The sequence below is a fragment of the Malania oleifera genome, chromosome 4, assembly GCF_029873635.1.
Source record: "Malania oleifera isolate guangnan ecotype guangnan chromosome 4, ASM2987363v1, whole genome shotgun sequence".
Classification (NCBI taxonomy): domain Eukaryota; kingdom Viridiplantae; phylum Streptophyta; class Magnoliopsida; order Santalales; family Ximeniaceae; genus Malania; species Malania oleifera.
Genome location: NC_080420.1, coordinates 30378099 through 30404269, shown reverse-complemented (window position 1 = coordinate 30404269; position 26171 = coordinate 30378099). Strand labels below are relative to the sequence as shown.

The 26171-nt window shown below is 36.1% G+C and overlaps 1 protein-coding gene across 2 annotated transcripts in view; it reads left to right on the top strand.

The window, feature by feature from the left end:
- Positions 1 to 1359: 1359 nt before the first annotated feature.
- The window catches only part of LOC131153128 (tRNA(adenine(34)) deaminase, chloroplastic), a 42674-nt gene continuing 17862 nt past the window's right edge, over positions 1360 to 26171 (top strand). Inside the window, exons 1-3 of one of the 2 annotated variants that reach the window (XM_058105206.1) lie at positions 1377 to 1513; positions 1804 to 5085; positions 5174 to 5261. In XM_058105206.1, the coding sequence (XP_057961189.1) occupies positions 1449 to 1513; positions 1804 to 5085; positions 5174 to 5261 (3435 nt within the window). In that variant the 5' untranslated portion in view covers positions 1377 to 1448. Of the gene's footprint in view, positions 5086 to 5173; positions 5262 to 26171 lie in introns of both variants that reach the window. The other variant, XM_058105205.1, reaches the window with a different exon arrangement.

Genomic DNA, 26171 nt, shown 5'->3' with positions numbered 1-26171 from the left:
AGTGACATTCTCCCTTGTCTAATCTCTAATGTACTAGTCAAAGTGCCTTTGTGCAACTTGTGTAGGATCCCATATGATACTACCCCAAAGGTGGCTCTAATACTAAATGTAACAGTCTTAAACTCAATTTCGATGATGTATTCTCCACTTTGATATATAGGTCTCACGAATTTGTCATATAAAAGGTGTCTCACATAGTTGGAGTTCAAATTATCTTTATAAGCTCAACATTTCACTAGTACGCTTTCAATTTGAGATGATGACACCAGTGCCCTTCAAGATAAATATATTAGTTTTAACCCAATTTCTTTAATATCATTTTATGTGTTTTATAGTTCTATCTCATAAAAATGCTGCAATAGAGGATCTCATATGATACTACCCTAAAGGTGGTTCTAATACTAAATGTAACGGTCTTAAACTCAACTCCGATAATGTATTCTCCACTTTGATCTACTGGTCTCACGATTTTGTTGTATAAAAGGTGTCTCGCATATTTGGAGTTCAAATTATCTTTATAAGCCCAATATTTCACTAGTACGCTTCCAATTTGGAATGACGACACTAGTGCCCTCCAAGATAAATATATTAGTTTTAACCCAATTTCTTTAAGTATCATTTTCTGTGTTTTATAGTTCTATCTCATAAAAATGTTGCAATAGATTAAATCTTAAGTTATTCTTATATCGAGAAGTTATTTACAATACATTCCCCAACCTTAAATATGGGATTGTTGTTAAGAAACATGGGCACAACCTGCCCACATAAGCCTAACAAAAAATGAAGCAACGGAAAAGTAGCCCTTAACAAAAATAGAAACAAAAAACAAAAGAATTGAAAAAACAACAAAAAAAAGAAAAGAAAAAAGAGCTGGTTTAATTGGATAAACATATACAAGAGGTTATTGTTCATTTATAAACTATATATAAATGTTTAGAGTGTGTTTGATGCCAATAAACTTGGAATTGAGCATGAAATACTTATTTTGTGCATTTAGACCAATAAACCTACTAATAAACACGGAGAAAAAAATTATGTCTTTGTGTCTTTTAAATTTTGGCTTGAAATTTGAAATTAACAGGAGAAAAATTTAGGAAAGATCAACACATTAGCATACTTTAAATATTATGAGATAGTTATTATGAAATTTGAAAGATTTGAAAGCATAGTAAAAAACCAATTTTTAATGTGTTAATTAATGTAATAAAATGATATTGATATTTTAAAATTTTAATTCGTTATTGAATTTTACTTCTTGATGTAACTGCGGTCTCCATTCACCAAAACGACGCCGTTCCGCTCTTCCCCCGGACCCGCACGTTTGCCTGTTCATCCTTCCCTGCGTCGAAACGGCGTCATATAATGGGCGCCCCGGGACAAGTCTTGTCCGGCGGATGACCCTGATCCAGTAAGCATACCGTTCATCGTTCTGATCTACACAGACCCACATGAACTTCATCTTGGTTTCAGCTGTACCAAGCCTCCAAAGCCCTTTCTTCGTCCCCATCTCCAGGTAAGAGTCTCTCTCCCTCTGAATATAGACCCAAATATGCACAACAGTTACATTTGCTCGACTATATATCTTAGGAGCAAGAGTTCTCTTCCTTTTTCTTACAATGATTGCTCTTACTTCTTGAATGAAAGATGCGACAAAAACTCTCTTCCGTCGTCATCATGTTGTTCTTGTTGTGCATTTTCTATTTATAGTTTGCCCATAAATCCCAATTGTTTATATGGGTCGAGGCAATCCACTCTAATTCAGTTGTCAGCTTCTCGGAAGCTGATCCTTGGTCTTGGAGACAGATATTATTACCGGTTTCCGATTTGCAATCTCAGTCGTGGTCGTTATAATTATGAGGTTTCACGCTCTGTTAAGGAGAGGGGTGTTGGTGGAAGAAGGGGGAGGAGAGGGAAGGGAGGTCTGTGTCATGTGGTTTCGGAGGAAACGTGCGGAAGGCCCCGTTCCCATTGCTGTTCCCATTCTGGTGCGGGGGTTGATGCTGAAGCAATGCTCAGCTTGTTGACTGAGGAAGTGAGTGAGAATCGTTATGGTGTTAGAGAGAGAAATGGTGGTTCATTTAGGAAAGTGGGAGTGGAGGAGAGAGAGGATGTTGTAGATGAGTCCTATGGAGGAAAGAGGAAAATGTTTGGGTCAGATTTGTTAGTGAGTAGTTCAAAGTGTGAATTTGAATCGGTCATGATTCATTCAGGGGAAGATGAAAACAGACAGAGGGAAGAAAAGGAAGCTTTTTCGAAACGCCAAGGTTGCCAGGAGAGGAAAAAAAGTTCTAGTTGCTCATCTTTTTACTCTTTATCTTCTTCCAGTGATTTTGAGAGTGAAGCAGAAGCTGAGGTGGAACCTAGGGGATCTGTGGCAGTATCCTCGAGTGCCTATGTAAATGATCTTGGAAGGGTTGAAGATAGTAAATTTGATGGGGAAGGGGTGGAACACGTTTGGAAGTACAAAGATGGGACAGGTGAGGATGGGAAAGTTCAGGAGCAGGGAAATTTTTCTGTGAGGTCTTATCCAGGTGGGAGTGGTGCTGGGTGGGATTTTAGAAAGAAGTCAGAGAAAAAGTTTACTGAGGTCATCACTGAGCAACCAAAAAAATCTAGGAAGGATTTCTCTGGAATGTATTCTAATGTTTCAGGAAGCCATGAGAGTGGTTCCATAAAGGTGTCGAGTTCTCACAAAGATAGGAATGAAAAATCAAATTTGGTAGTGAATTTAGATGAGAGAACAAGAAAGCAGAATATTCAAATGAATAACCAAGCCAGCGAGCAGTCTGAACCAAGAAGTAAATACCACCAACATGAAGAAATGCTGGAGATCAATGGAAGTGATTTTGAAACAACTTCCACGTCTCAAAAGCAAGTAAATGTCAGGGAAGAACAGCTAGCAGCTACTGCAAATGTGACTCAGGAAACAAGGGAGAAGCATAGGCCAAAGGGTTACAGTATTACTGGTCTACATCAATCAGGAAGAAATTCTCACCTGCTAACATTTGTGTCGGAAATGCATGACAGGTCCTCCAACTCTAACAGGCAATCTGAAACTTCAAAAAAGAACCAGGAAGAAAATGCAGCTTTGCTTTTGAATTCAGACAAGGGATCAAAAGATCAACACTACCAATCAGGTCAACGTAGCACTAGGCAAATTGGCTATGGAAGCAGATTTCAGCAATCCACTGATATAGTAGATATTCAAGCCAGTGACGCTGAAAAAACTCAGAGTTCACAGAGGCAGTCTGATTCAATAATGAAGAACACAGAGGAAAATTTGAACTTGGCTTTCCGTTTGTGGTCAGAATCAGAACAGCAACGCTCCCAGACAGAAAAAAAATCTATTAGAAGGACTGGAGCCAAAAAGGGATCCCCAGATGCCTCCCATGTATCAATGGTCCATGCTGGCAACATGGAAACGGGTGTTAAGGCTCTTGGGGCTTCTGAAAAGAGTCAGAGCAGTCAACAAAATCATATGACTTCAGTAGTGAAATCATTTGACGAAAGGAAGGAGAAACATAATCAAATTGATGAAAGCTTCCTTAAAATTGGATCCAAAAAAGTGGCTCAGGCGCCTATGAAGCTGTCAAGTTTTCATGAAGCCAACCAAGAATCTGTGAAATTGGCAAGCCAAGATCGAGTTGGACAAATAGGTATGGAGGATAAAGATGAGAGAAGCTCACAACCAATAGTGATGCCTCCACCATCTCAGTTAGTTTTAAAATGTTCATTGCCTGTAGATCCAACTAGTGATTTTGCAACCAAAGAGGTTTCTAGTCAAGCTTCAGGAAGTAGCTCTAGTGCCTTAGATGCACATCCAGAAGGGAGAAGGCTAGACATGCAACGTGAACTACTAGATGGAACTAACAGGGGTGAGATGCTGGAGGAGCCTTTAAACTTTATCTCTCGTGAAGATGCGCTGGGTTCGGCTAATTGTCAAGAGAAATCATCCATGCAGTTTCTTGGGGAATTTGTTGAGAAGTTGAGATCTGAAGTCTTTACTTCTGAAATCAGAAAGGAGAAGAAATTTTCTGAAACAAATTTGGCGTATGAAGGTAAGGAACACAAGAAAAAGGATTCAAGTCAATCTGTATCTGAAGAATTTCAGCCGAAGAATCCAGAGTCAAGGTGCGCATCTGGTGGTTATGGAGCGAAGGGACCATCAGATGAAGTATGGGATGTAGCAGAACAAACTGTTCAGGAACCTTCCAGGATAGAAGAACCAGAGGGCACTGCTGCCCCTAGGAATTCCATTGTCAAGAAAACTGGCAGGCCTTTGTGGGGTATCATTGCTGATATAGTTCGGATGCGGTGGGGTTCACATGCTGACATTCCTAATTCAGCTTTAAAGTCTGGTGGAAGGAGTTCATCAAATGAGTCTGTCAGCAGTGAGGCATGGTTCTCTGGCCATGAGCCAGATGAAAACAATGATGTCAAAATGAAAAGGGAAAGAAGCAAGCCGAAAGAACATTCCTCATTTGAACAGCTACAACTAGGAGAAACCCCTACCCAAATTCAGGGAGAAGGTTCTGATGCAGTAAGCTCAAAGGACAAAATAAGACATGTTAAAGCAGATACGTCAACCTCATCAAGTATCTTAGAGAGTTGCTCAGCATCCAAGGGCATTTCTTCAGCTTCTGGTGATGAAAATATCAATTGGAATGAAGATGGGAAAAGTGTTCATGGAATCTCTTTCGGTGCTTCAATAGCGGAATCGTCTTCATCATTGTCTACTAGACACAGAAGGAGATCTCCTGTTGGTTCAGATGCTGGAATTACTGATGTTTCTGGAAAAGGTTTTACTGAGCAGCCTGTTAGTGTGAGACTGGTTGAACAATCGGGGGCTGGGGGGAAGAATGGGGAATTGAAACAAAGAAAACTTGAGCGGAACAAGCAAGTCCTGAAGGATAGATTTGATGAATGGGCAGAAGCATATAAATTTGAAAGTGAGCAGCGAAAAATTGATGAAATGTTTATGAGGGAAGCGCTATTGGAAGCAAAGAAAGCTGCAGATACTTGGGAGGTGCCGGTTGGGGCTGTTCTTGTACATCATGGAAAGATTATTGCTCGTGGATGCAATCTGTAAGTGTTTTTACTAGCTTATACTGTTGTTCTAATTTGATGCTTACTTTGATTGGTTACTTATGTAAGTAATACATATTTCTTTCAGTGTGGAAGAGTTACGGGACTCCACTGCCCATGCAGAAATGATTTGTATACGTGAGGCTTCAAACCTGCTTCGGACATGGAGGCTTGCCGTAACATCTCTCTCTCTTTCATATTTAATTTAGCTCAATTGAACCTTTACTTTTTGCACTTTTTCATTAATTTATTTGAGTTGAGGCTGCACCTTGGTACATTGAAAAAGTTGTTCCATTGTGCCTGGGCATCATGCAAACAACCTTCCCACTTGTGGGGGTCAATGCACCAGACACTTCATTGGCAAGAACCTTGTGCTCTGGGCTGCTTTTTTTTTTTGTTTAATTATTCTTTTTAAGCTCCAATAAGTAGCTTATATTTTGATACTCCATGCCTCAAGATTAAGTCAGTACTGTATTTTACAGAATTTTTCATGAAACATGCATTAGCAAATGCCAAATAAATAATGTCAACATATGATTAATCACCCTGTAACAATGTTTTAAAAGGTCAATTGAGGCATGTTTTCAGGCTTGCCTGAAGACGAGGTTTGTCAACAATGCATTGAGGCATAGTCCAAACTACAAAACTCTCTAAAGGTAGACATTACACCACAAGGCATGTGGGTATTTGTATAAAAGGTGCCCTTTTCTGCTTTTTGGTTAGATGTACAATTTTTAGATTTTTGAATTTTAAGTTAGGTTTAGTTACTGAACCCTGGTTAACAAAATGCAATCAAATGCATATATTAAAGGAATGCCCCAAGAATTGATCTTTTAAACTCCTAAGCCCAAACCTTTCCAAATCCATCTAGATTTGTATTTCATGGAAACCATTTCAGCTTTGTTATGTTGGAGTTATTTGAATGAATGCAAGTTTGTCAGCTTAGAATAGCCAATGGTAGGATTGAGGTGTAGAGACTAGAGATGTAGGAGTAAGGAAGAGACTTAATGAGTGTTTAGAATAGGGAGCCTCTAGCTATATATCATACTCCCTAGGATTATTAAAAAATTGGTAATTCTGGGCCTTAATGGACCCAGTTTGGATCCCTAGGGCTTCAAGCCATAATCTTGATCCACTGTCCAAAATGTCTCACTTGTTCAAGCTCTTATGAAGTCATCTGTTCATACAATAAATGGACCATCCAACCAAGAGGAAAAGATGAGCAAGGTAGGAATGTTACATTAAGTTGCCATCTAACCAACATAGCTCATCTTCCACATATATCATCGGTGCAATTTAAATCAAGCATTTCAAGTCCCGTTTGAGTTGTAACTTAGACAAGGCTGAAACTCTCACACTTGGTCTTTGTGCTCATCGCCTTCTAACCTACATAGCTTATCCTTCACATATATCATCAGTGCCCTACCCAATTTAACTTCGGAACAAGCATTTCAAGTCTTTCTTGACTTTTAAGTAGATAATGCTTAATATCACACAGTTGGTCTTTGTGCTCATGATTATTTTAAAGGGCCCAACCAAGATAATTGCCCAGTATATAAGGCACAAAACTAGTGCATCATCAAATTACTTTTTGAAGCCACTAAGTTGCACATATTGATATGACTGTTTTTCATACACAGGTTTTGTAAGACCAAATGTCTACAAAATCCGAGCAATATCAAAGCTTACATAATCCCAAACTCTACATTAGTAATTATAGGCTTAGTGAGAGCATTGTTTTAAAAGTTGGTGTGTAACAGCCATTACAGAATTTACATAATGGTATAGGTGGCTTCCAAGACCGTTATGGGGCGATATCTCGGGGGTGCTTTGATTCACAACTGTAACAGCCGTTATGGTCCGTTATGGTACAGTAACAGCCATTATGGAATGTTACGAGCTGTTACTGGCCGTTATAGTTCCCAACTGGCTGTGAATGACTAAAACTGGTTTTTGAGTCCGTTTTTTGCATTTTCCCCTTTCTTTTCCTTTATTGAATCTTAGAAATCAATTTTAAGTTGGTTTATTTAGTTGGTGATTTTTTTTTATTAAAAAAAATCATTGTAGAGTTTATATTTATTGACATTTAGTATGCATTTTTTTTTCAATAACTGCCATTAAAATAAACTCTTAACTTTTTCTCTCATTAAATTACATATATTTGTATTCTTTAAATTTATTTTATTTTTTCCCTGTTTCTCTTGCACCTAGTTTGGAGACTAAAATACATTCTATCATATGCATTTTTGTTCTTGTTTAACATATGAATATTCTATATTTTATTTTTGGATAAAAAAATTCCATTGAAGACTAAAAGGGTACATTAGCAAATGCATGCTACTCACTAATAGCAACTAAAGTGACCAACATGACATCTAATTCTTGTAGTATATGTTATATTTAAATTGATTAAATTTTACTAAATCATTTAAAGGATTAGTATAAGGATTCTGTGATCAAAACATGTGAATCTATATATTTTTATGAAGTTTGCTAATGCAAAAAATGAATTCACGGATGTGGTGACCGTTACCAGTTACGTTATGTCGCAATGGCTGCAACTCTTACACTGCGATTGTTATGGTTACGCAGACAGTTACCATTATTTAAAACCATGAGTGAGAGAGTCAGTCACCATTTTGATAGTAGAGATATGCTCGAGGATAACTTCCTCTTGCCTTATCATGTGACAAATGTAGTAGTACCTCACATCGATATGCTTTGTCCTATCATGCTACTTGGGATCCTTTGCATATGCCTAAGCCACCATATTATCTGAATGAATCTCAAAGGTTTCACCGCAACACACCAGATTCTTAGATGATGCAAGAATTTCCTCAGCCACAATGTCTCCTGATAGTCGAGCAAGCTATATACTCTTAACTCCATTATGGATAGGGCAATGCAAGTATGGTTGTTGCTGCTCCAAGAATCTCATTTTTAAGGACAAACATGTAACCTGGGGGGACTTAACGCATCTACATCTGTAGCCAAATTTACATCACAGAAACCTCTTAATCTCAAGTCCCCACCATGATATAGGTCTGATGGAATGGTTGGGATGCTATGGTAGGTTTTAATGCTACTCATGTGAGCTCTTGGATATTTATCTCCCAGATATCCCATCTTTTTCTCTGTTGGGTGAGGTTTCATATTAGCAATGGGGAGAGAGTTGGATCTGGGAGGAGTAGTGAATAGGGGATTCTTCATTTCCTATTCTCATCTTTTCACCGTTTGAGTTGTCATAATGATCTTATGTCTCATTTCTTGATATATAAAAGGCATGATTTCTTGGAAATTTTCATTCATAGTAATTTGAATGAAAGAGAAATAGACAGTATCAGTCAGTCGCTCGATGTGCTTAATTTTTTTCTCTCTTCGCCTAGAGAAATAGTAGGATTTGGATGTTAGATACTCAGGCAAAATAGTCTTGGCAGTCTTGCAAATCTTTCTTTGATAATCTTATTCATGATTGTAGCAGTCATCAGTTTTGTGGGCACTCACATATATGAAAAGAAAAGACTCCTTCCAAAATTAGGGCTTCCATTTTTGTCTGCTGTTCTTAATAGGATTAACACCAATTTGCTTCAACATAGAAGACCACATAAGGAATGGGAGCATTTGGTCTGCCCTTCTTCTAAGGAAGATGCTTCACTAGTCTTGCTGTAGCCGGGTGCGTTTGGATGGAGTGGAATTCAAGAAATTTCCATGGGTCTTTTGGTTCTCTTTCGTGCTCTGCTTTTTGCTTGTTTAGAGGAGTGCGACAGGTGGATGCACCAACAAATCCTTTTTTCTACACCTCAAGTCTCCCATACCCAACTTGTTTCCTTGGAGCCACATCTTTTGGAAGGGTAGAGTTCCATTCAAGATTCGGATCTTTATCTGGACAGTGACTTTGAACAGGATTAATAGGAATTATTTGCTTTAAATCAAAAGGCCTTACATGACTCTTAAGCCTGATATGTGTGTGATGTGCCGTGAGTCTGATGAAATGAAGCCCACCTTTTCCTACATTGTAGGGTTGCTTCCCACCTCTGGAGTTGCTTTGGTGATGCATGGGGTTCCTCCTTGGGCTGTGGCTGATTTTTGGCTTGTGAGTTACTGGGTTTTTGGTTTTGTGGATGTTATGGATTGAAAGAAATGCAAAAACTTTCAATGATCACATAACTTACCCAGTTTTGTTGTGCAATAGAGCAGTCTTTTTATCCTCTGTTTGAGTCTATTCCTTTTAAGGCTCTTTGGGGGTTTGCCGCTGCCCGATCTTGTTAGGGATTGGTGAGCAGTGCTTTCATAATTACATTTGTAATTTTTTTCTGAATTTGTGTTTCTTTTGGCTGTATTTTACACTCTTCTTGGTAGGACATCTTGCCCTTCATTGTACTTTCTGGTTCTGTCGATTATATAATTATTTTTCTTATAAAAGAAAATGTCCCCAGCATGATAACATAAGACTAGATTAGTGGTACCACGAAGGTCACAGAACATCCTCTTAACTTCATGTGCAAATCAAAGGGTTACTTCTGTAACAACTTTCCAACCCAACTACAAAGCAAATATATGGGTGAGTGCACAACATAGTGTATGTCAGGCTCTATACCACTCTCGCACAAGGAACCCTTCTCACTTACACTTTTCCGCATCTAAGTAGGGCATTTATCAAGCCTTTAAAATCAAAATTTTTCAATACAGAGTGTCAATATGTTTCCTCATAGGTCTCTCCATCATAGTTACCTAGGTCCACCTCCCCCCCAAGAATGTACCAGTTTGAGGGTCGATTGCTCTGGATCAATGGGGGTTGGGACCCACATCGTCAAAATTGGTGATCCAAATGCAAACTGAGTTACGCTTGAATCTTGAATGTAGAACCCTAGAAGAGAGAGATGAAATTGCTGCCACAAAACTTCTGCAAATCCTGCGATGGCGAGAAAGAGGGCTTCCTGCTGCTTGAAAGCATGCGACAGTGAGAGAAGAAGAGGGCTCCAGCTTCCTGCTGCTGGCCTGCTGCAATGTTGGATGGATTCCATTCGAAGAGGTTGAGAGAGAGAGAGAGATGTTTCGACTTTTGAGTAAACAAGGATTTTCAATGTGCCCTGCCTCCACAACACTCAAGAAAAAAAAAAGAAAAAAAAAAAGAGCTTTTTTGTTCTTTACCAATGAGGGGAAGGAATGCGAAACATTCAACCCTTATTTCTTGTTTTTAATTTTTTAATATTAACTTGTTTATTTAAAGAGTCTTACATATTTTTTTTTGTACTATAATTTTATTATTAAAAATTAACACATTAATTTATATTAAATGAAAGAAATCAATTTACTAATTAATTATTGCTTTTAATTTAAAATTTATATAATTTAATTAAAATTAATATTGATATAATTATATTTCTATGATCCAAAATGTATCAGGATCTAGGTAACTATGATCTCTACCTAGTGGTTCTTTTTGGATTCCTTCATTATTTTTTGACCAAATAGAGGCACCGTTCCCTCCAAGTATCTTAAACGGGAGAGGGTCATCAGATTCCGTGTTTTTTTTTTTTTGCTGTTGTTTTTTGGTTTTTTATTTTATTTTATGTTTTCTGTTTTTTTTTTGGACTCATGGGAGAATAAATAATACTATGAGTGAGCCAAAAGCACAAATAATATCAACATAAACAATGGGTAAATGCAACATTACTATATATAAGACAAAGAAAAAGGGATGGGAAAGCGCAAAAGGGAGCAGAGAGATAGATTTGGGCTAGAATGATGATGGGCTCCCTTATTGCTAGTGAATTTGATTTATTTGGGTTTGGGGAGTCAATCTTCTGGCTATGGCAGGTAGCATAGCTGTCAAATTGAGATTTGAATTGTGAATCGAAATCCCAATTTCATGAATCAAGAATCGAATTGAATCATAGACTCCGTACAAAATTTGAAAAATCATTCCAAATGAGTTGCAATACATGTACAATAAGTAAAATAGTAAAATACAATGAAAATTGAACAAATATGGAACAACTATATTGATAATTGGAATGGCGCTTGCCTTTGAAGCAAGTTTTGTAGGTATAAATCCAACCGTGATCTATTGAACTCATACATATATTGATATTAAAGGGAAAAATAGCCATATAAACAAAATATACCATGATCTAACTATTCCACCTCTATCAAGTATCAAGTTAAGCTAGTTTTTGTGAAACTACAACATCTGTTATGTGACTCAAAACTAAAGCACTAAGTCTAAGAGTTCAAGATACACTAAAAAAATAAGATAAGGACCCATGAAATTTTGTTTTAAAAAAATAAACTTTATGTTCACGGTGTAAGTTTGAACAATAAAAATTCATGTATATGCTTTCTTTGAAAAAAAAGAAAAAAAACAAGGAGAGGAATCAAGAAAAAACTTAATGAAAAATTGAATTTTATGGTTTTAAGGGAAAGAATCAATAAAAAACAATAAATTTTTGAATTTGTGGTGCTTAATAAAAAAATAGTCATTTTTAATGCATGGACTTGCTCTAACAACTATAACAAGAAGCAAAAAGTGAGTTAAAGGAAGACTTATTAAAATATAAAAACTAATAAAATCAGATCCTTAAATCTAGAGAGTAGAGAGGGCAATGTGCCAATCAAAAGTCCTACCACCTAGTCAACTTTGCTTTTCTTCTCAATACTAATTTCCTTCTTCAACTATGGTTTCTTCTAATCTTATATAATGATAGAAAAGAAAGGTGCAGAATGAGAGGTCCAAGAGACTTCTTTCTTTTCTCTTGGAAAATAAACTGATGCAAATAGCAAATGGAAGGTCATCATGAAAAAAGAAGAAGTTAAAAACTCTTTAACTTGGATTGGGGAGTTGGATCTGAATCTTATGATTTTATTCAATTCACTGAGTCACCTCAATTCACAACCTTTTCTGATTCTCCCATGCAATTTGAACCGATTTATGCCTTTCTCAATGTGTGTGCGATTTGAATTGAGAATCGTACGATTTTAACAACTATGGCAGATAGCAGTGTTGGTGGACACTGTGGTAGGGGGGGTGAGCTAGAGAGAGTTGAGAGAGTGAAGTAAGAGATAATGGAAAGGAATCAAGGAAACAAAATGGAAAAAGAAGATGATGGGGAGAGATGAAGGGAGGGGTAGTTGGACAAGGAAACTTTTCTAGACTGGTTTTTGAGTCCTTGGCTTTTCAAAGTTATTTTATTAAAAGAAATGGTTTTTGGAATTCATTTCCCAAGGTTAGAGGGGGCGGATGGCTCATTTGCTTTTTTTTTTACCCCCATGTTAAAGCTTAGTCCTATTGACCAAAGTCATAATGCTTCCTTAGCTGTCTAGTGTTATGAGAGAACTAAGCAATTATCATGCCAAGGAGGTGGGGAGGATCCCTATCCAGGGAAACTCATCCTATCATCAGTTAGAGGTGGAGTGGATCCATATCCAAGGAAACACCCTCAACTTTCCTATCATTGTTTGGCATTGAATTTTGGAACCAACATGTATCCAAGGAAACACCTTCGATTGTTCTTTCGTTGGTTGGGATTGACTTTTGGAAGTAATAAGTCAAGCTGTTTAGTAAAGCAAGAAAATAATGGAAAGTAAACTAAATCAAGCAAGATGATATTTAGCAAAAGATGCAATTGATGTTTGAGTCCTTTCGAGAATTTTATTTATGACATTTTCTTTTTCTATTTTTTTATTTTTTGAATTTTTTTTTTTGAAAATTTGAGATTTTTTTTCACATTTTGTGTGTGTTTTCTTTTTTACTAATTTTATTATTTTTATAACTTTAAAAATTTTTTTTTACTTTTTTATTTTTATAAATTTTGTTAAAGCAAGGTCTATATACATTGTTGGTCAACAACCTAACAACTTAAACTTTTAGGTAAAGTGGTAACTTAACATGGTATTAGAGTTGGTTACTAAGAGGTCCTAGATTCTAGTCTCCTTGGCTGCGTTTATTATGTGATGTTTAAAAAATTATTATATTTTGTCATGGGTCTTATCTATTGTGTGTGTATCTTTGCAAGTGTTGTTGAGCTGCACTTGCGGGGGGAGTGTTAAAGCAAGCTTGATATACATTGTTGGCCCACAACCTAACAACTTAAGCTTTTAGGTAAAGTGGTAATCCAAAAAATATAATTTACTTTCTTGGTTGTTTCTTCATTTTCTTTACATTTTCTGTATTTCTTTATAAAAAAATTTTCAGGATCTTTACATAATAATAGTAATAATGGCAATAATAACAACAATAATAACTATATATATATGATTTCTAAACCCAGAGCGCTCAACCTAGCACCACTCAGCGCTAACACTTGGCATTGGGTTTTTTTTTCAAGCTTTTGTCCTCTCCCTTGCTTTACTCTCTCTGGAGGGGCCTTGGTGGGCCCCACATGTTATTTACATGCATATTTACTTTTTTTCCCCTTCTCTCCCAGCATAGGTAGAGGGCCTCACGCTGGCCCCATTTTTTATTTATTTATAATCATTTCCAATTTTTTTTTAAATTCCTCTCTTTGGTCCCATGTGGGCCCAATAAATTTTTAAAATTTATTTACTAAATTCTCCTCTCTCTCTCTCTCTCTGCATTGATTCTATTAATTTTATTTATTATATTAAAGAATCTTTTTTTTCTTTTTAGACAAAATAATAAAAAAACCCAACATGAATAGATCCCACTAAATAATTTTTTGAAAAATTGATTCCAACTCACAACTTTCCATGGCTTTCTTTTTCAATACTTTTACATTTTAAAATTAATTTAAATTATTAGTTCTTACTTTCTTTATCAGTGATTTATATTTACATCTACTAAAAGTGTAGAATTAATTTCAATTTATACTATTCAAAAATATAGAAATATATATATACCATATTACATTTTTGTTTATATACATTATATACATTAAAATTAGCGTAAATGATTGGAATTATTTTTAAAACTCAATATAATATATACTATACAATACAATTTGTCCCCACTAAAATTGTAGAATTAATTTCAATTGATATTATTCAAAATTATAGAAATATACATAATGTGTTACATTTCTGTTTACATATATTATAAATAAGTTATTATTTTCTGCCGCATATAAATTTATATCATATGTACATGTCCATGATATTTTTAAAGTTTTACATACAACATGCAATTTTTATAAATATTATATTGTTCATATGAATTTATCAATAGTTGTCAATTATGTTGAACAAATAATATAAAATGATGTGTTAAATGATGATATTATTGTTAAGACTAATTATCAGACTACGTATGTATGACAATTAATCTTAGTAAAAACACACACAAAAGTTACAACAAAATATTGTTTGTATATGTGTTTTAAAGATAATATATAATGAAATAGTGAATTCCAAATATGTCTTTCCTATGCACCTTTACTAATTATAAGGTTGTATTTACATTCAGGTTCCATGTTAAAATGATATATTTTTACAATTTTGTATTGTTATGATTGATCTTAATATTTGGATTCTCTCATAATCAGTGTCCATTATCAAAGTTCAAAACCCAAATTTGTTTGTTATCCTTGGATAATTTTATTCTCCCGAAGACACACTTAATTATTCCAATGTCACTTCCATATAATTCAAACTTCTAATTTTTTTTTTTTGAACTTACCTCGTATGTATTTGACACACTTAATCATTCCATTGTATTATCCTGCTGCGAAGCGCAGACAGTTTTTACTAGTAACAATAATAGTGACAACAATATAAATGATTTTATTATTTTTTTGCTTTTTAACTTTTCTTGTGAAATAATAATAATACTAATTATATTTGAAATCAATTTTCAATTTGTTAATGATGATGATGATGATGATGTTGCCAGTAGCATAAGGTGGAGGATTTAAGAAAGATTAGTGAATGAAAGAACTGCTGCCAGGGGGAGGGGTTTGGCAGCTTGGTGGTTATGGTGCAGCACTGGCTGAATAGATCTGTGCAATGGGGGCATGGGTGGGTTGGGGGGTTGCTGTAGCAGCTAGGGTGGCAAGGCAGGGGTTGCAGGGGGAACAAGATCACGCGCCTGTGATTTTCTTTCTAAAAACAGCTTTCAGACCAACACCATTTTGGAATTTTTGTTATTTTATTATGTTTTTGAAATTTCTATTTTTTAAATGAAAGGGGCATAGCTGGAGCCCCGAGAAAAATATTCAAAAGTTCTAGCGAGTCTAAAAAAATGGAAGAAAAATGAATGAAAAAGTCTTGATTTTCAAAAAATGAGCCCTCAACTTCCCCAGACCTTCCTAGCAATCTGTAGGCGACTGAAAGAGGTTAGGAAAGGGTTTGAGAGAGTAATTTGCAGGATAACACAGAGAAGGAGAGAGATAGGGGCACAGAGGAAAAAGAGAGAAGTTTACGGGAGGGCTTCAAGCTTGTCCTAAAGAGCCCTAATCACTTTTTACTTTGCACCTCTACTAGAGGGTGAAATAGAGAGAGATAGAGAGAATGTACCAGAACTAGAAATATAAAAATAATGAAAGAGAGAGAAAAAGATAATGGAAAGAGAGACAAGGAGAGAAGCTTCATTGACAGGCTTTGGGTCAACCATGGAAGGCCCAGGTTGCTATGATTCATTTCATATTACCTTCAGAGAGTGAAATGGTAAAAGAAAATGTGGAGAAAAAATAAGAAAGATAGATATAAAGAGGAAAAGGGGGGGGGGGGGGGGAGGAGCAACCCAAAATGCCTTGGTTCACTTTGAATCCACTGTCGGAGAGCAAAAGGAGAGTAGAATAGAGAGAAATTCAAGGAGAAGGAAACTGGTGAAGAGTTTTTTTGGGGGGGGGGGGGGGGGTGGATTAGGGTACTGACTTCTCAACAGCCAGTGGGGCAAAATGTGACCAGGGCACTGGATTTGTGCTTTGCATCTAGGCAATGTACCTGGATCAGCTGATTTTTTCAGCTTGCTGCACATGGGTGGCAGTGCTGTATGCAGGCCACACAATGGCTTTCCAGCTGTTAACTGGCCACTGCTCAAGCCCTCAATGCACTGGGGTTGATGCATTAACTTTTGCTGCCTATTGTTGCATGGGTAGACCACACTTGCCCCATAGGTGAGTGGGTCAGGAATTCATCTTCAACATCCAGATAAAGGGTTCCAAAAAATTCGATTTTGATACCACTTTTCTAGATGAACTTCAAACATCCATATTTTTCTATCCGTAAGCCCAAAATGGTAAATAAGTACTTGCTCTTTGTTTTTATATCAATGTTTTTGTTAATGGTTATTTAGTCATGTAGCATTATTATTAATAGTTTGGTTAGTAATAAGTGTGAGTTAGTAAGGGTATTATGGTCATTCCTATTGTACTTGACATATATAATAAAGAGAGGGAGAGACCTATGATTGTGTTTAGGTCTTCCATTTTACCCAATTATTAAACATGGTATCAGAACATGATTCTGAAACCTAAATCCTAATTGTTACCTCCACCATCAAAACCAAAGCCTAAAACCCAAAATCCTATCATCATAGAAGATTTTTCAGCAATACTATAACCCTACAAAACAGCCAGCAGCAGCAGAAAGTCAGACCAGTCGCTGGAATTTTCTGGGCGACATTGCCAGTTCGAGAACATCAAATCCACTATAGATTTTGCAAAACCAACACCATAGGCGCCCACAGACACTGCCGATCTGCCTCCCACTGAAATCCCCATCTCTAGGTGGTGTCCCACGTGCCCTCACGCGCCGGTTGAAGGCTACCAGAGCCAACTGCACGTGCTGGCGCATGAAGCTACTTTCAACCATGGTTTTGACACGAAATCATCCAGCAGTGATCCAATCCCTCTATAAACATGTTATTGGAGTTTTTCGTGATGTTTTTTGCCCAAAGATCTCACCTTTTTTAATTGCACATGTGCACCCAAGGAATTATTGTTTGATGCTTTGTGAAGCAGTTTATCAATGGTTATTGAGTTTATTGGGTCTGAAACAGTGGGATTTGCTGTGTTTTTTTATTCAGTGTTCTAATTTCTTCCAGATATCAAATTATCAAGCTGTTGGACATGTGTTTTGCTCAAAGATCCGACCTTTCTTGTGACCATGCACTCGTGATAATTTGTTAGTTATTGTTCGGTGTTAGTAACAGCCATTGGTGACTTTCTTGGAGCAGTGGCGGTGCTCATAAGTTGTTTTTGTGAGGCTGTGGCAGTGTTACATAAGTTAGTTGATGATTTCTCCATGGTAGTTTCAGTGTTATAGCTGTTTGAGAAGGTAAACGCACTTGTACCCAACTCCCAATCTCTAATTTTGTTTGTTATGATTTCTTGTCACCCTTTTATTACTGTTTTGTTAGTACTCTGTCTTTTGTTGCCCTTCCAAAATCTATTTCTGAAGCACTACCCCATTTTGGGTGGAGGGAAGCAATGGTTGAAGAGATGCGTGCACTACATGATAATGATACTTGGGATTTGGTACCTTTTTCCTCTTGATAAGTCTGATTGGCTGTCACTGGGTGTACAACGTGAAAGTCAATCTTGATAGTTTTGTGGCTTGTTTGAAGGCCCGCCTTGTTGCTAAGGGGTATACTCAGGTGTATGTGTTGTATTATTCATTCTCTCCAATTGCTAAATTTGCCTTAGTACGTTTGTTTATTTCTTTAGCCACCACTTGTCATTGGCCTCTGCATCAGTTAGATGTGAATAATGTTTTCCTACATGGTGATCTTCATGAGGAGGTATATATGGAGTAACCACCTAGATTTGTTGCTCAAGGGGAATTAGGTTCAGTATATCGACTTAAGAAACCACTATATGGATTAAAACAATCCTCAAGAGCATGGTTTGACCGTTTTAGTGCTATAGCACTTGAGTTTGGCCTTCATCGGTTTGTAGTAGATCACTCTGTATTTTATCATTATACTCCATCTGGTAGGATTTTGCTTATCGTGTATGTGGATGACATTGTGATCATTGGTGATGATGATCGAGGCATCCAAGACCTAAAGCTTTTCCTATAGAGTAAGATTCAGACCAAGGACTTGGGACCATCGAAGTACTTCTTGGGTATAGAAGTATCGAGATCTTGTACGGGAATTGTCTTGTCACAAAGAAAGTATGTTCTTGATCTTTTAGATGAGATGGGGCTGTTGGGAATCTTGGGATCCAAACTTGTTGATACACCCATGGATCCCAATAGTAAGTTAGTGCTAGATATGGATGATTTGTTGCCTAACCCAAGTCAGTATTTGAAACTTGTTGGAAAGTTGAATTATCTCATAGCCACCCGACCATATATATCCTTCGCAACAAGTGTTGTGGGTTAGTTTCTCGATTCCCCGAGAACAAGTCATTGGGTATTCACATTTTTGAGATATGTCAAAGTTGCACTAGTGAGAGGTCTCTTATATTGGGATTGGGGTCACACTCATATTTAGGGATATATATAGATGCCAATTGGGCCAGGTCACCTTACGACTGAAAATCCACAACTGGGTATTGTATCTTTGTCGGTGGTAATTTGGCGTCTTGGAAAAGTAAGAAACAAATTGTGGCGGCTAGGTCGGGTGCTGAGTCAAAATATAGGGCTATGGGGCACACTACCTTGTTTGGCTGAAGAACATATTGAAAGAACTAGGTTTTCTACATTCTTAGCTTATGGAGTTGATGTGTGATAATTGAGATGCTATTCATATTGGCTCCAACCTTGCCTCCCATGAGCGGACAAAGCACATTAAAGTTGATTGCCATTTAGTTGAGAGAAACTTGTATAGAAGCTTATTACAACCACTCTTGTGAAGTCTGAGTTTGAGCTTCCTGATTTGTTCATTAAAGCCTTGGGAGGTGTTCGTGTGAAATTCATTTGTAACAAGTTAGGAGCATATGATATATATGCTCCAAGTTGAGGGGGGAGTTTTAATGGTTATTTAGTCATTTATCATCATTATTAATTGTTAGAGTTTGGTTAATAATAAGCATGAGTTAGTAAGGGTATTATGGTCATTCCCAATGTACTTGACAATTGACATATATTATAAATGGAGGGAGAGACTATCATTGAGTTTAGGCCTTCCATTTTACCCAATTATTCAATAGTTATTTTCAGAAAACAATTCATCAAAAAGGAGCTGAAGCTTTCAAGTTTATCATTATCGCAAGGATAAAAAATTTGTTGGGTCGTTTAAACTGCCGAAACATCACAAAATGTTATGGGTCACTTTCTGGGACCTGAAGGGACTACTATGACAAAGATTAAAAGCATATATTTATCTCCAATTTTTGAATATTCTGAGTCATCCACATTTACATATTAATGGAGAAAGTGCTTTGATCTATCGTTCTATGTGATATTTATTTACACACAGTGAAGGTCTACTATCAAGCTCCGATAGCTACAAAGGAAATTATAGGGTTCGGATTTGGTTATCTTCAATGTGGAAGTAAGGATCAATTTGAATGCATAGCAAGTTTCGTACTCCACATGCATTGATCTAATGGAGATGACTAGAGTCTCCATTGAACATCTGGCCTATGGATATATTTGAGTCAAGTCGAATCAAAATGTATACTTGAACTCAACTCAACTAAAAAATTTTAGGCTTAAAAGTCAATTTGGTTGTAAGTTCTTAACAATCATGCCCCACTTAGTTAAGTTTGATTTGATAATAAAAAAATACTAAATTAATATATAAAAATATAAACATATATAAAAATATTTAGTATATGTATAAAATTTATAATATATTATTTATACAATATAAAAATAATAAAGTTACAAAAGCTTAATTAAGCTTCTTGTAGTATTTCAAAGCTTGAACTCAAGTCTTCAAGCTGCGCAAATAGTTTTGAACTTGAATAGAATCAAGCTGAGTTGAGTTATCGAACAAATCGAGCCCGAGTAGCTTGCAAGCCAGCTGGACTCAATTACACCCCTTGTTTGCCCTTGAAGTCCAACATCTCCCTTTTTGTTGGCTTTAGGAAGGAGGCCTCTTAAGTCATATGTATGACTAGGGGGTGTAAATACTAGAGATGAGGGTAGGGAGAGACTTCACAATAAGTAGCCTCTAGCAATATATAACTAATAGAAGACTCCCTAGCAAAGTTTAAAAGGTTCAATAAGGACTTGCATAAGACAGGCATGCCCAAAACTCTTTAAGGGATCTAGAATGTGTAATCCTAGAAAGAGAAACCCTTATATTGAGGCTTATGCATTTGTAGAAAAGGCATTCCTTGAGGCACAATCTAGAATATGTAATCCTAGGAAGGCAAACCCATTATATATTAAGGCTTATGCATTTGTAGAGAAGGCACACCTTTTGTGCCTTAGTTGAGGTTTATGCATTTTAGGTGTGTGAATCTCAAGTTAGATTTGGCTAGAAATTTTATACCTACATGTTTATACTAAGGAATGTCCTAACATGGTTTGATCTTTGAAACGCTTGAACCTCAACCTTTCCTAGACAACAACAGTTGCATCTCACATCACACAAATAATTTGAACTTTGTAATGATACAGCTATCTCTTGGCATGATTTACTTAGTGATTCAAGTTAGTATTCTTAGAACAGCCAAAAAAAAAAAAAAAAAAAAAAAGATTGAAAGTTACATTAGTTTAAAATTTGTTATTTTTTATTTCCTATTTTTTCTTTATTTTAAAAAATATGCACGGTTTATTTATATATTTTTATCTGTTTATGTGCCTCACATCATTAGAGTTAAAACACATTCACTTTCTAAAACATTGCTCCCTAGGGTTTAGGGTTACTAAAATCGTAGCAATGCCATATGGGACCAAATATAGATGCCCATGGGTTTGGGTCTCTGGTTCATTTTCCAACACTTTATTGTTTGTTTGGGTTGTCCAGGGAAATGAAATCATACTTGTGTTTCATATAAGTGAGTCTGTTTTATTCCCATCTCATTTGAATTGTCTGATATTGTAGGAATATTTTAAGAATTCAAAGATGCTACATATGCTTATCTCTATTAATTTTTCTGTCATACCCAATTTTCTTTTGTGGAATTATGGTGTTTTTTTAAGGATAAACTGCATTTCCCAGTCTTGCAGACAACAAAAGTGAACAACTATTTCCACAAGATACCCAAACTCTTCCCAACTGAGTATGCTTTATTTGTGAATAAATTTCTTCAATTTGGTGTCTGGGGGCTTGGGCTGTTTATCATCATGATTTTATTAGCCAGGATAATGCTTTGTTTTTGGTTGGGGCAGGGGGCTCCTCGCGGCATTAGTTATATAGTGGAATCCTCTATTTCTTCAAGCTGCAGTAGTATGAACATGGAGGCTATTGAACCTGGTGCTTAGTGTTTTGAAAGCATTTTCCGTGCGTGCCTTGAGGCACACTTACATGTCTTTTTTCGGCCAAAATGCATCAATGTGCTCTTCAAAAGGCCTGTATCTTAAAATATGTGGGTTTTTTTCTGTTAAGCATATGCTGTGCAACTTCTATGCCTTGAAGAAGAAGCATACGCACGATGGGAACATAATTTCTCAATAGAAATAAAAAATAAAAAATAGGTTAGGTCTGGAAGCTTCTTTGTTCATAAATTCCAGAACAGAAACTCAGAAAAGGGAGAGAATCAAGAGGTGAACTGTCCTCACACATGAACAGCTCCTCTGACAACCTCTCTACTTGTTCCTCTTTCTTTTGCCAGCTTATTCAATCCCTGACCTGCAAAGGATCTGATTTTGAAAAGCAAGCGTGTGAGATGGCAGCTGATACTAGTCTTGATCGGCCATTTGCAATTTTGCAATCTGTTCTCTGAAGTCTGGGTTATGGAAGTTGTCTGGGTCCCTCCAGAAAATTTTCGAGTAACACTTGTGTTTTGTTGGGTGCTGGGAATATTATTAAAGCTAATATTTAAAATATGGCGGAGAGGATTTTATTTGTTGCAATGGGATATGCTATTACTTGATATTACATACATGAATACAGTATACAGAAGGGGCTGTTGCATTATGCTCTTTTGCATGGAGAGAATACATGGGATGCCTTTATGTAGGCATGGGAGTCAATTGTAGTTGGCTGGATAATTACCAGATGAGTTCAGCATTTATAGCATGCCAGCTTATGCATGTAGCTTACCATCCCTTAACCCTTAAAGCATTCTACACACTTCTACAAGCTCCTCGCCATGCCTCAACTCTTAAGGCATTCTTGATTCTAAACATTTCCACAAATTTCTTCATCCTTATTTATTTATTTTTGTTTTCAATAATAAAAAATTACAAAGTATATTTTAAACACCCCTCTTAATTTGTAATTCTGACATAATCTCTGAATATCTCAAAATTTTATGCTGTAACTGACTTGGTAAATGAGTCTGCCAGCTGATCTTTGGTGTATATGGATTGTAGATGAATTTCTCCTTTCTGTGTGAGTTCTTGAATAAAGTGATGCCATAATTCAATATGCTTGATTCTGCTATGGAACACTGGATTCTTTGTCATAGCAGTTGCGAACATATTGTCGCAGTAAATAGTTGTAGGAGTTTTGTTGCAAGTCCAATAGTAGTCTTCTTAGCCAAACTGCTTTGCATGCTGCATCTATTGCTGAAATATATTTTGCTTCTGCAGATGAAAGTGCCAATGTTTTTTTGCTTCTTAGATGCCCATGAAATTATTTTTGATCCCAAGCAAAGTACATAGCTTGAGGTGCTCTTGTGATGACTGGTCGAGCCTACCCAGTTATTTTTGGTGTATCCCATAAGTTTGTTCTCTTTTTCTCGAACATATCTTATGCCAAACTTCCTTGTTCCTTTAAGATAACGTAAAATTCTTTTAGCTGTTGCAAGGTGTAGCTTGCTGGGTTGATGCTTAAATCTTGAAATTAAGCTAACTGGGAAAACATTATTTGGCCTTGTATTGGAACATATATTAAAATACTGACTAGGCTTTGATATGTTTTTTCATCAACCTTTGATATTCCATTATTTAACTGCGACTTCTCATTCATGGTTAGCGGCGTATAAATTGGCTTGCAATTATTCATTTGAAATTTCTTTAGTAGGTGTTCGAGTTTTTTTTTTTTTGAGAAATAAATATCTTGCCTTTTGATTACTAGACTTGAATTCCAAGAAAATATTTCATAAGTCTCAAATCTACCATCTCGTATTCTTTCATCATGGCTTCCTTTTCTTCCACCATTGCTAGATCAATGCTTGTATGGATTAAATAATTAAATCATCAACATATAAATACAAGGAGAAAATCTTTCATACCTCCTTTCTTCACATATAATGAGGGCTCATTCTGACTTCTTTGGAGCTCATTATGGCGAAAAAAAGAATCAATCTTGCTATTCTAGGCTCGTGGAGCTTGCTTTAGTCTGTACAAGTCTTTTTGTAACCTATAAACTTTGTCTTCTTTGCCTTTTACTGAATAACATTCAGGTTGTTCCACATATCCTTTTTTTTTTCTAGTTCTCTATTGAGAATTTCTGACTTAACATCAAGGAGGAACCTTGGTAAGTCAAGGCAAGAACTGTTCTTATTGTTTCCATGCGAGCTATTGGGGCAAATTTTTATTGAAGTCTATCCCAGGCTGTTGTGAACGAGGACTTAAATTTCGGTTGAAATGTCCAAATTTCGATCAAAATTTTGAATTTCGAGGGGCCCCGAAAGGAAATTGATATACAGATTCAATTTTGAATAAATTTGACCAAAATTTCGAGATTTCGGTGAATTTTGATCGAAATTTCGAAAATTTTGGATGTTCTTCTGAAATTTTCTAAAAATCATGGGGGGAAAAAAAATTGGAGGGGGGAATTTCCGTGCTGTTCTGAGTGTTCTCTGACTTTATTTTGCTTTTCCCACGTGATTGTGCAAGTTGTGCAACTGTGAATGTATATAGTGGAAAGCAGATATCTTGCAGAGATGCTCTGTAGATTCAAGCCAATAATTCCACAAATTCATCAAAGGCTTAAGACTAGGGGCTACCACTACACAATTTTTTTCTATAAATTAGCTTCATGCAACAGTAGGATACATACCTTTGGAAAGCCTTCTTCCTCTTCCATCTTCAAACTTAAAAAAAAAACCCTAGATTCCAAATTTCCAGCTGCCTCCTGCCTCCACCTTCGAAGTTCGAACTCCGAAAAGCCTGAGCCTTCGGATCCCCTCCAGTGCTTTGACCCTTTGACCCTCTGCCTCTAGCCTTTGGCTTCACCCTCCACCTCCATCGTCGTCACCCACTCGCAGCCAGCAGCAAGAACTCCTATCGCTGCAATATTCCTCTCGGCTGAGGCTCTTGCAGAGCTGTGAGCAAGAAACTGAGAGACTCAAGACTTGTCACTCGAGTCCATTGTTCCCCGCCTTCCCCCCCACAAGCAGCAGCCAGCACCACAAAATAAAAAGGGCTGAACTGAAAGTCAAATTGCTGGTTTTTCTTTTAAATTCCATGTTTTAACTTATATATTTTTTTATTTACTCAAAATCTCCCTTCTCCACAATATTTTTACGAGATTGCCCTCCTCTCCCATTTATTCCCTTAATCCTACATTGCTACTTGCTAGTAAATATGGTAGATAGTATCTAGTAAGTTTAGTAACTAAATAAAATTAGAATAATTTACTATTATTATCTTATTATATTATAAATTATAAATTATTTCATTTATTTGAATATTTTAATTTCCAAAATTTATTACTTAATAGAAATTTTGTAAAAATTATCATTAATTTTGTAATTATATTTAATAATTTAATATTTCTCGTAGTTATTAATTTATCTTTATTTAGCATCTAAATATTTTTATTTTAAAATTGTAACATTCAAATAAATATTTTTTTTTTCAAATTTAGAGTAATTTAACACCTAATCATTATAGCCTAGTAATTTAATAAATTAAAGTACTTATTAGCTTAATATAGTTTAAATTATTTCATTTATTTGACTAATTTAATTTCCATAATTTATTAGTAATTTTGTACATTATCATTAAATTTCGTAAATTTAATTTAATATTTTAATTTTTGTCTTATTCATTAATTTTATATTGATAATAAAACATCTGAAATAATTTTCTTTTAAAATTGTTGACTAATTTAATACCTAATTTTTGATTCATTGTAACCTTGTAGGAAAGTAAAATTATCTATAAAAATGTCTGAAGGAAGAAAACAACATCCAGCATAGGAACATGGGTACCCGATGCCCATGTAAAGAATGGATTTATTTGCCAATACTGCAGAATACAAATGAAGAGTGGTGGTGCAACAAGATTAAAAATGCACTTAGAAAATTATGACCCGCAGCATAACATAAAATTCTGCGACAAAGTACCTCCAGAGGTTAAGCAGGAAATGAGAATTGTTTTAAAAAGAAAACCAACAACTAAGGCAAAGAAAATAGAAAGAATGAATCAAATAAAAAATGAATTGCGTGGGAACTTGATGCAACCACAACAAATTGATGAAGAAGACGATGTTGACGATATTGCATAGCCGCCTGACATATCTCCCTATGTTGCCAATCAGCTGGAACAGGAGTCGATCCATCGACACCTTATGAAATTAGGAAAAAATTCCTTGATTTAGAGGTAAAAGAAATGGAAGGCCATGTAGAAGAAGTGAAGAAAAAGTGGGCCACATATGGCTGCACTGTAATGTGTGATAGATGGACAGGACCTACAAAATTATCCATCATAAATTTCATTGTTTACTTGAAAGGAAGCACAATTTTTCTAAAGTCAGTAGATGCTTCTGACAAAATAAAAGACCATGGATACATATATTAAAACATGTTGTGCAAGTGTAGGAAAGCAACATGTTGTCCAAGTGGTGACCAATAATGGCAGTGCCTACAAGAAAGCGGGTCTAAAATTAATGAAAAAATTCAACTTATATTGGACTCCTTACGTTGCCTATTGTATTGATCTCATTTTTGAGGAGATCGAAAAAAGAGAGGCAATAAGCATAGTGATCTTGCTGGAGAGACCGATCACTAATTTTATATATAACCATGGATGGTTGCTTGCTAAAATGAGGGAGCACTGTCAAGGGGATATCGTGCGTCCAAGAGCCACACGATTTGTTACAAACTACATTGCCCTTGATAGCCTACAAAAAAAAGAGAGTAGGTTTAAAATCTGTATTCACATTTGATGAATGG